Here is a 12,072-nt window from a genome sequence, read left to right as displayed (position 1 = left end):
ATTTGCGACGAAAACATCCTATCGCTAGCATTTTCATTAATAGTTATGTAATCGTATATAACCTTCGTCTGTAAAACAGTATGTTTTAGGAGGACGGGGGGTAACAGGATAAGATAAAAGGGAGCTTCTTACCACTTCTCTCCCCCGGCCGTGTGTTGTTGGACAGTGTAGCCAAACTGCGTCTGCCTGGGCCCCTTTATGATCCTGTGACTACTGGTGTCAATGTTAAAACAGTCATGGAACCCTGTAAACAGACACAAGCAATTCAAATATCAGGCATCTGTGATGTGTTTGGACATATAACTGCATTTACTAGCACTGGCAGTAGGTTCTAGGATCATTGGAGCTCCAAGGAACCCAATTTACAGTGACTGATGAGTTGCTGCCAGCACTAAAGTCTTTAACAGTAATCATACATGTTAACTACACATCTTGACTGTTTCCAGACATCACACAGACTGCTAACTTGATATTTTTTCATGTTACGCTGTGTTTTATATCCTTCAAATACATTTTATTAACTTAGAACAAACAGTAGCTGGCTGAACAGCAATGAGTAGCCTTGTAAATGAATTTTGCATTCTGAGTTTAAAGGTCTATAAAGGTGTGATGCTGAAATCTATTTGTTAAATGGATAGTTCACCCAAAAATGAAAATGATTTACTCACCCTCTTGTCATTTTAAACCTGTATGATGTGTTCTTCTGTGGAACAAAAAAGAAGATATTTTGAAGAATGTGGCGGTACCCATTGACTTGCATTAGTATTGTGTCTGTACAATAGTTGTGAATGGGTGCCGCCATTGGTAATCAGCATTCTTCACAATGTCTTCTTTTGTGTTCTGCAGAAGAAAGAAACTCAGAAATACAGATTCAATTCTGAAAACAGAATTCACTTGGTACATGTCTATGAAGATGTCTTTCTTTACACACAGCATAGTTAGACTTTTGTTTATGTTAGGACCTTCTTGGTCACTGGTGTAAATTGAATTAACAAACACTTCCATGTAGGTCCTCCGCTGAAGCTCCTTTAAAATCAGTCTAATGCTCATGATCACTGAGAAAGCCGACCAACCTGACCCCCTCCAACTCTGTCAACAGACTCTAGTGTGGGAGACACAGGACCATTGAACCTCATCATAGATGAGACTAAACAATTAAGCTGTCAATCACCACAAGAGGCTTGACTTTCTGTCAGTCAAAATGTAAAGTAGGGGTGTTATGGCTGACTGAAAGAAACAATGAAACAGATCCAATTTCAGTCACAAGGCAGGGTACAGTAGTAAAATTCTAACCAAAAGCATTTTGCTGAGGTGGGGTTTTCTTATCATAGGACATCACATGATTTCAACCTTCGTACAGATTAGTGTTCATAAGCATTGGCTTTTAAAATATATCTAAAAGCAAGCTTTTTTTTAATGTAAACACAATGGGGAAATTTCATGAGAATTACACTGTTAATGTTTACTCTGAATACATGTGAAAATCACTGTGTAGGAATGTACCCATGTGAACAAAAAACATGGCGACATACAATGGGGTCTGAAGAAAAGCCTGATTTTCAACAGTGGCCCAAGGTCACCCTGCCATACAGTTTGGCCTCCGTAATAACAAGCAGCAAATAAAAACTTTTCCTCCGGGTTCCATTAATAAACTTTCTCTCCAAATAAATAATTTATCTTCCGGCTGTCACCAATGAAAATGAAACAATTGTTTGTAATAATGCTTCATGCCATGGAAAGCAGTTTCCATCAGTGTATCACATCATGGAGAACATTAATGGATTTATCTGTGACAATATCTTTTTCTTAGTAAAGAGAAACGTGCCTTTCGCTTTATCTAAAAGTCCTCTTTCTCTCGTTCTTTCCCTTTTCCACGTATCTGTCTGTGGATTAAAATGATGACAGTCTACTGTAGTGTTAAGGATGATGTAAAACCATATCTGCACATTAATCAGGTAAGTCAGAAGAATATTTAGGCGATAATGTAGACCACATGTTTTCCGAGCGTTACTTTTGCCTTTCGCTGTGATGGTAAGAATTCCGTGTGAGAATGACGCTGGCAGTCACTTTAGGAGTATTATTTCTGAGCAGGAGTGTGTCCCAATGAGACCAGCAAAGAAGGCTCACGTGGAGAAGCTATGCTTGACCTCTGCTTCAAAGTTCACACAATGACTTTTTCTCATCAAATCCTTCATCCTCCTATAGAAAAAATCTAACAGATAAACATGTTTATCTGGCAAATAGGTACTGTGTAATGAACAAAGTCTAAATGAATAGAGTCAAAGGAATATTCATCCAAATACAAACATTTTGTCATCATTTATTCACCATCATGTCATTCAAAAGATGACTCTTTCGTCTGTGGAAAACAAAAGAAGATATTTTGAGCAACGTCTCCTTCCACATTGCTGCATTTAATACACATCTAACAGGCCTTCAGTGCAGTACGTCAAGCCAAACTGTCCCAGACACCATCTGAGAACAGATTTACCCTTAAAAACCTAAGGAAAAAGCCTGAGAAAAAGGGGAGCAAAGAGGTTCTATTTTCCATTTAAAAGCACTAACGTGGCAGATGCTTTAATATTGGGTTTAATGTCAGCAGGTCCTATCGCAGGCTAGAGTTGGTTTCCAGTGTATGAAATCTTTTGCCCAGATAAATAAACCTCACCACGCGGCTGTAAGGGTTGTGCTTGGTGTGCAGGCCAGGCCTGGGCTTCTTCTGGACCACAATCAAGCTACAGGAGCCACACCACAGTCAAACTGATGAAGAATCACCAGTCTACGAGTGTCCATGCATGCAGAAGGTTAACAATCTTCCAGATCTTGACTGAACCATGCAACAGTAGGTAGTGCACATGCTCAGTCGCATACATGAATTTACATTAGCAGGCCACTTTCATCCAAAACATCTTACAAATGAAAGAGGGATGAACATTTTTTGAATATGCCTGTTCACATGATCCATAATAAAATCCGGCCTCATGCTTTAGTCTTATTTTCGCTTTCTCATCCCAATAGTGTATTTGCTTTTATTTGTCTATAAAGGCTGGAGAAAAACTCTTAAATCCACAATCTGTATCTTTTTTTTGTTAAAAAAATAAATTATTGAGAAAGTACATAATAAAGTCAATATTTAAAGGTGCTTTTTTGAAAGTTATGGAGTGCAGCTTTAAATAACAATCTTTAACATTATATCCATATCAAGACCGAATCTCAAGACCTTAACCAGAAACCCTAAACAACTCACTGAAGTCACAGCAATCATTTATTTGATTTATTGATGTATTAATTGAGCATTATAATTTATTTACTGAGCATTTACACACAACATAATCATCTGAGAGACAGCAAAAAACAGCTAAGGTGCTACATCGGGTTGATCTTATGACATAAATTATTTCAGTTATAAAATACACTCAATGTTTTGGGCAGATATCCTAAAGAGGAACAATACGAGGGGATATTTCTCTAATAATGTCAATGTCACATGCCTGGACACTAATATAAAACGGCTAAACCAAATTTGATCTTGACACAAAGGCCACATCTACTGCAGAGCAGATCTACCACACCACACACCAAAATCAAATATACAATCAAAACCAGAACCCACAACAATTCAACCAAATGAAAGCCACCAATACCAAACGCTTAGATTTGTTCCAGTCTAATTAAAGATGCAGATGTGTACTTCCAAGCCCACATACTGTGACAGACACCCTCTCTACACATCTGCTCAGTCCTCAGTCATCACTTCCCTCCTTCACAAACATTTATTTGTGAGGAACTGCCCTGATGCTAAGATGCTAATGAGCCTCACTGATGCCCACTGGCAAGGATTATGAGACAGCAGATTGCCTTTTAATAAACTCCACAAATGCCGGAAATGCATATCTAAAACCCTTGCTATGAAACACTGTTTTGCCGAAGATCTCATGAGCGTTATGCTTTTACAATATGTGCTGTTCCTCGGGGACTAATATACATTGTATTACACTCACAGATCAAGGCCAAAACGACCAGACATTGCTTACTTCATGCTGACTTCTTACTGTGAGCTCTTTGGTCTGGAAAGCTCACTGAAGCACTGCTGAGAGATGGCTAGTACTGAATGAGCATGATGGCCAGTGATGGGGTCTTTGGCAACAGTAAACTATCTGAGGCACGTGGCATCAGCCACAGTCAAGCATTACTTCCTAAGATGTGGAATTCCTCATTTACACAAATTAATATTTTTCTTTTAATAGCAAAAACAAAGTGGAACCCTAAGTAGAGGGTTCTGAAATCACAGCAATTTGTTCTGATCCACAACCAATATTGACAGCAACACTTACAATTCCTGAATATACAACATTCAAATATTACCCCGTCCTTACGAAACCTTTACTATTTTTCAGGAAATGGAAAAAACAATCCAAGTTTAATCCTTGTTGTTAAACTTGACAGGCACTTTGTAATACTTTTAATTGGTTAGATGTTTGCCAAGTCCCAGTGACATTAAGGCTGACTAATAATAATAATTTATGGCAAAAAATAAAAAGGTGTCAGATGGAGAGCAGCGATATGCATGCACCCTGATTGTTTACACCACACATCAGTATTGAGCATTATAACAGTAAAGATAGGACTAAAGACTGACAGTGTCAGAATAAACAGTATTATAGTAGTGTAGAGGTAAAATATAGTTATAGTTGGACGCTATTAGAACGCCCCTGGGTAACAGCTGGCTTATTGGCAGCTGGACAAGCTAAGTAACCACAAGACTAACAAACTCTCAACAAGAAACACGCATGTGTTTAGAGACTAATCCATACACCTTCACATGTTTTAGCCCTTTAACAGCACTCTTTTTACCAATGATCAAATTATGAAACAGATAGTTTATAATTCTTCTTGATTGCCTATTTCTATAGAAATTAGGATGAGAATTCAAATTTAAACTCTCCAGAACACTCTGACCCATGACGGCAGCAGACAGCAGGTCCTCCTTAAATATACTTCGGAGATTGTCATTGCACACAACTGAACTTTAATCTGGCTGCTCACCAGCTCTTTCCCAGACAGGAAACTATGAGCTCCCAATATATGCCTGATTACATCTTTAATTACAAAGTATGCAAGTGCTAGAATAAAATCTGAAGCAAGAGTAAACACCAGTCAATCCAGCATCTTCATTTATCGCAGGAGGTCAATGTAACAGAGCCTGACAGTGGAAAGCAGATGTGGAAGAAACAGAATGCCGGGATATAATAACATACACACAAATCACATCCATGGCACTTATTCAACTTTCATACAGTTAAAAGTTGCAGTCAGTGAAGAATATACTTACCCTTGTGATTTCAGTCATTGTGATTTCTCTTTAAAACACATACATATATGCACACAAACACACTTACCTGGCAGCATGCTGCAGAGAATCCAGAGTAGGATTGTGCAGTAGTACTCCATGCGTGAAAGAGTGTGTGTTAGTGCGTATGAATAGAATATCCTGACAGTAACTTCTCCTTTACCACCGGCTCTGATTGCCTCTATTCCTGCTAAAAACACTCACTATATCTGAGTTAAGGAGGAGGGGACTGTGGCCGAACTAAAAGGAGGTGCTCATTCAGCCAACAGTCTGATCTTCTCCTTTTTCTTTCTCTCTTCAACTTCCTCCCTCTTTCGTCTCACTTCTTTCAACTCTGTCCATGGTTGAGTTGGGTCAGTTTAGTGTGAGCTCATCCAGACTCTCAGATGATAAATTCAACGGTTAGGGATAGTTGCACATCCAATAATGATTCTACATAATCTTATTTGTGTAGCATATAAACGGCAAACATTCAGATTTATACCATCGTTTATACCAACGTTTACATCCCGAGATTTGTGGTTCATAGAGCTGCATGTTACCTTATAAAGCCCACTGACTAACTCTAAGCACAACCTCAGCTACCATCCAAACCACCCAAACCAAACCTATAATTACAGATTATATCATAACTGATACCGACATTCAGTCCGCTTTGGCGCACCTCCATTTTAACTTGACCTTGAAAAGCAACAAAACCGCAGTTATTCAATTTGATTAAAATGTACTCTTACACGTAAGTCAAATACAGCAAAAAGAAACTGATTATGAAACACACACTTTGACAGGTCTTGTATGGGCAAATGGCTTTTTTAAATGAATAGATCAACTGAACAAGAATATAATTATAACATTTAATGTATTGATCAGTAGTTGAGCATTAAATGGTAATATTAAAAGAATGCACTTGTTTTAATGGATCATATCAAGTACTTAGACATTTCACAGATTCCTTTAAAAACAATGTACCTCTTAAAAGCAAAAACTAATTCACCCTCTTTGGAATGGAGACAGATGGGACTGCTGAAATTGTTCACATTTTGCAGAAGAGTATAGTCAACTCAGGAAGAGTGTAGTAGTTTCTCAGAAAGATGCTTACAGAGGCAGAGAGAGAGTGAGATTTAGACATAAATACTATTTTGATAATCCAATTCCCCCCCCAAAAAAATCTATCTGCTTCTGTGACTGAGTTAATATATTTATTCATTCAATATGGTCTATAAGAACAGAAGCAAGCAAGATGATTATCCTGTCCTTTTAGAGGATAAAGACAAGCAGATGAGAATTAAAGACTGTTATTGGACAGATGGCAAGAGAAGATGATATCTCATTACACAATACAATGTAAAAAGTTCTGTAAACAGAATTGTTGGGTTTCAGCTCATAGCTCAAGAATCCCCGCTGTCAGTTTGCAAAATGTCAACAGACTAAAACAAACGATAAATCAGAGAGAAACCTTCAATTAAAATGCAAGTCTCTGTCTCCGAAAAAGGAAAGGAGCCTGAGGGAGTAAGGTTGCTGCAGTCACTGTTTCCACATGGAGGTGAAATGTGCTCTGTCCGTGATGCTCAGCTACTGACCAAAATTACCATGCCAATATTTGCAGTCACGAGAGAATTCTGTAAGAAGGGGGATTAACATAGTGAAAGAACTGCAGAAAGAAGTTGTCTGAGCAGTGCGAGTTGTTTTTGGAAAACTGATCCTCATTCCTTCCTTCACAAATATGGGGGTCCAAAGCCCACCGTTGAGAGGATGGGAATCAATTCCTGCCCTTTGCAGTAGCACCACTTACCTCATGACCACAACCATGTCTCACACAGCAGCAGCAACTGCAAACAATCATCTCAATAACCTCTATGAACCTGTTGCATAAGTAAAATAACATAAAAGTTAAAACATCTGCAATAAATGGTGTTGACCTTGATCAGATCTCAGATTTAAAATCCACTACAGTTAAAACAATCTGAATGACTTGCTGTAACACACAGAGGAAAGACTGATGTGTTGTGGCCAAACGCCAGAGTCACCACAGTGTCAAATGTCCGTAAAACAACCCAACACCAGAGCTCTGATCCATATCGTGACCTTTTCAATGTCTCTGTATGATGCTGTTCAAACGCGGGAATAATAGTCAACAATTCTGAACTGTGTGCTCTGAACTGATTTCATCCAAACGCAACTTGTGCAACTATAAGCTAATATGCTTTCTGGTAAACAAACTCACTCATGAGATAGCAGTACTTTAGTATGAAGTTGAAACAGTTGTGAAAAGCATTTTCAAACACCATTCTTGCATAAACATACTAACAAATTGAAAAATTTAGCTTCCTGTTGAATGTGCAAAATTCAGGTAGAACAACTAATTTGCTAAACACATCCGAACAAGATGCAAGTTATAAAAATAACAGACTATATGATTTTCTTATTATTATGTATTTTATATTGACAACTAGTTAACAAGCTTTACCAATATACTGTACTTTATTTAACCAAGATCTAAATTTGTGTAATCTTGGTATGCGAAAATCGAGTCTCAGTGTGTTGAAATCCAGTGGTTTGGACTGTACATAGTGATCTCATAACCATTTGCATTCCAGCTTCTCTTTCCCCTCGATGGGATCTGCTGTGAAGGGGCTATTTTTTGCTGGTGATTCGATTCATGACAAAGGATGACGGAACTATAACCTCCAAATCAACTGCTATGAAAACTGATTTCTGAGCTAAATATATTATCACATTGAAATATTAATGAGAAAAAACAATGGTAATGGTATAACTGCACGATTAATCAAATTTTTGTCAGGGGATGAAGTCGGAAGAACCCAAGCGCAGGCAGAAAAAAAGGGGTTAACAGAAAACTTTAATACAAACAAAACAAAACACCCACGAGGGGTAACAAAACAAGATCCAGGGATACGATACCAAAACACGAAAAACTGAAAAAACACTAGACACCTAGACTAAACAGAAAACTCACATTGACTAGATTATTTTAAACACAGCGAATCCAAGACAAGGCAAAACACACAAGGCATGAAACAAATACAACAAACAAGCACAAGACAATAGACATGAGGGTATTAAATAGGGAAAACTAACATGGCATGATTTACAAGGGACAGGTGTGGGTACTGAAACACTCAGGGGAAGCTTAACGAGAGGGGCGGGGCCAGAGGCGAGACCGGAGAGAATGCACACCATGTCATCACTGACACTGACAATCACTTCGTGGCTGGAGGATTCCTCACCTCCGTCCTCAGCCTCTAAGTCCCTGACTCCGTCTAGGCCCATTGACCCTGTGGCTCCAAGCTCCCTCATCTCCACTGTCATCCCCCAGTTTCCCGGGGGGGAACTGCCTCCACCCTGGCCCTCTGGATCCTTGTCGTCACCCTGGCTCATAGGGTCTCCGTTTCCGCCTCAGGCTCAGTCCTCCCCTTGAAGTCGTCAGCCTCTCCTCCCCCATGGCTCCACCCTCCATGGGCTCCCCCGTGGGTCACCATCCTAGCTGTGGCTTAGATCCCAACTGGCTCCTCCTGCTCCGGCTCCCTTCTGTCTCCTCTCTGGCTCCTTCTACCGTCATCACCACCTTGGTTCATTTGATCATCTGCCTGTGGTCACCTGAAGTCTGTCACCCTCCTGAACTCCCACCCACCCTCCTCTGTTGGATCAGTCACGGGAGGGGATGTACTGTCACGGCCCACTATCTGCCCTCATTCACCACCGCACTACAGTACCCATAATCCTTTTCACTCGACACACCTGATGCCCATCATCTGGACATTATTAGTTAAACCCATCACCTGTTTACCCCTCGATATCTGTACTATTTAAGTTCTCTCCGTAGTTGGGTTCTTTGTCCGCTATTGTATATGTGTATGGTGTTGTGCTTTTTCCTGTGTTGTCTTCATCGTGGATGTTATTAATAATATTGGATTATCTGGGTCTCTCGAGTGTTCACTGCATGAACTGTTACATCAAAGGACAGACAACAAACACATCACTGTTAATAATGGAGCTTCAACTATGGAGGTCTCTTCTACTTTTAGTTTTTTAAAAGTACAGAATTGTCAAAAGAGCCATAAAATCTCAACATTTATGGAACACCTCCATCTTCCAGCGCCATGTGCCAGGATCATTTAACTCTGTCACTCTAGATTTTTTTTTATTGCAGGGATGTTCTCATTGGCTGCTGATAGAACGGAGAGACGTTTTACCGTAAGCAGGGCAACGGTGTACCAATAGAAATACTCATATAATGTTAAAAATGGCAGAGGCCTTTAATATAAAATGAATATATAGCGAGCACTGGTCTAGTCGGAGCAGTGAGTCATTCCTACTTTTCCAGATATCTGGCAGCTCTGTTGACTGGTGCTCAGAGCCAGTAGCAACACTGGGAGATGTGGAAAGTGAAACGGCACACCGCAGCAACAGCCACACATGATTTGCACAACACACACACATGCATGCGTAGAAACAGCCGTGTAGACAAACACAGCATTAAACCATGCGAACAAATGCAAAGACTATGGAAGGCACACAACTGGAAACCAAAAGTTAACCAGAGACAGGTACAATTCTCTGCTCTCATCTGCCAAACAAGCAAATTGTTTACAAACAGTATTCAAAAATAGGCTTCAGGCTTGGTTTTGGTTCGCTCCAGCTTAAGTCAGCCTTTCACAGGCCGCTAAAACCCAACCAGTACCCATTAGATTTGACCTATTAGCTCATAATGTGGTCTAAAATCACCCGATGCCTTGTGCGTGCCTGCTGAAAGGAAATGTGCGCTCCTGTTTCACGGAGCTTCCGCTTCAGTTCATATGAAACGCAATGGAAAAATGTAAGACGGGGGAAAATCATATCTTTCATTTTTCCTGCATCACCATGGAAAACCAAAACTCCATCATTTCCAGCATGTAATTATTAGGTTTGTGGAGACTTATGCGTAATTATGTATTTCAGGTTTGACCGCTTAAACGCCAAATGGAGCCCCCGCGGGCAGGCCCTGTAAATGCATCCCATATGATGACATATTAGAGGAAGAGGGCATAAAATTTCTTGTGATATTTGCTGATATTTCTCTTGTAAATGTTTCGTTGTCCTCTTATTTCCTAGCAAAGCAGTGAAATATTTCAGACGGGAGCAAGAACAGACATTCGGTCTTCTGGCTTAAACAAATCCTGCTCATTCCCACAAAAACTGGAAATGCAAAGGCGACGTTTCTCATGAGAAGCTTAAAAAGACCTATTTATGAAGATGGGAAGTAAACAATGAAGACATTTCTGATTACTTTTTGTTTCTCTGATGTTAGGCCAGGTCAAGGGTTGCTGGATAGACTTCTGAGAAATTAGCAATTTCTTTTGATTCTGATCTGTCCTGAAATGACCACTTACGTTAACAAGAATTTGCCCGGAATGCTGGCAAATGCAAATACAATGACCCAGGAAACTACTGTAAAAACGGCAAATCATTAAAGCAATTTTTAGATTTTTTCCTAATGTGACTTAATACCCCAGTATAGATTTTCACTTTTTGGATCATCAAAAAGCCTTGTAATGCCACATGTCAAGAATGAACAAGCCAAGGATTAAGCACTCAACTATATCAGTTTCCTGGATGTGAAGTACAGACACCACAGATATGGTAAATATTCTATGGATAGAAGCAAAAATAAACACATAACTAAGATCGCAAGCGCTACAAATTGGTATGACTCACTTCCTAAGTGTTTCAAAAGGTCTGGAAAAATCGTATGGGCATCTGCACAGAGAGCCCTGACATATAGCTGGATGGCTGGGGTTGGACCTGGCCAAACAGCTGGAGTCCTGGAGCGAATGTTTAGCTGGAAATACCAGCTCAGATTTTCAAGTGCTCGATTATAAATACTGATCGTTCAGTGATATAGTGGTAAGGGTTATTCCATAGGCATAGATATTAGCAGCAGGAGCTATGGAAAGAATAAAAAATCCTACTGCTAACACTTAATAATAACTTTCATTAATAAATTATTAACAAAAATTATATAATGCATTTATAACATATAATTAGTTACTGTATATTCAAATAGCTAGAAATGTAAGGTAATGTGTTTGTTAATATTTACTAATAAACTTTAAAAAAGATTAACAGATCATTATTTAATGTAAATTTAAATGCTTACAAATGTAATTTAACTTTTAATTCATATGATAATACACATCTTGAAAACCTACAAAAGATTTAACAGATGTCATACAATGATTGAAAGCTTTTGTTATTGTACAACACTTTTGCTGCTATTGAGTGTACAGGGGTTAATTTGATGACAATGATTTGATTACTGTTTGATTACTGTTTTCTTTACTGTTCTCTTCAAATGTTGATACATCATCTCTGGTTGCTGTATGATTCAAGGAATATTTTATTTAATCGTTTACAATTGTATGCCGATGTAAATGTTGAGGCAAAACATGCCTTGCACCCAAATTACAATGAGTGTTGTGCCTTAAGCAAGCATTAAATGTAACTAATCACCCTTTACACAAATGTTGTAAAAGTCCAATGCCCATAAGGGTACTAAATTGTTATTAAACATTTATAAACACTTACAAAATGAAGAATAGTTAACTTTAGATGGGGTACTGCAAAAACAAACTATAAAAGATAACTATTCATAGAGTTGCTAATGATAAGTAGATGTTTATAAACAATTTCAATTGATGAATAATTTCCTATATTTGCAGATT

The 12,072-nt window shown here is 38.8% G+C and overlaps 1 protein-coding gene across 2 annotated transcripts in view; it reads right to left on the bottom strand.

Moving 5' to 3' along the window:
- Positions 1-5,505, bottom strand: part of itga11a (integrin, alpha 11a) — a 39,163-nt gene extending 33,658 nt beyond the window's left edge. For both annotated transcript variants that reach the window (XM_079465845.1, XM_079465844.1), the window contains exons 1-2: positions 5,400-5,505; positions 133-244 (exon numbers count right to left, since the gene is read on the bottom strand). In XM_079465845.1, coding sequence (XP_079321971.1) covers positions 133-244; positions 5,400-5,451 — 164 coding nt within the window. In that variant the 5' untranslated portion in view covers positions 5,452-5,505. The remainder of the gene's footprint in view (positions 1-132; positions 245-5,399) is intronic.
- Between the last annotated feature and the right edge of the window lie 6,567 nt (positions 5,506-12,072).

Source organism: Barbatula barbatula (assembly GCF_947034865.1).
Source record: "Barbatula barbatula genome assembly, chromosome: 1".
In the NCBI taxonomy this organism is placed as follows: Eukaryota; Metazoa; Chordata; class Actinopteri; order Cypriniformes; family Nemacheilidae; genus Barbatula; species Barbatula barbatula.
The sequence above is the reverse complement of the archived record's forward strand: the minus strand, read 5'-3'. Positions and strand labels throughout refer to the sequence as shown.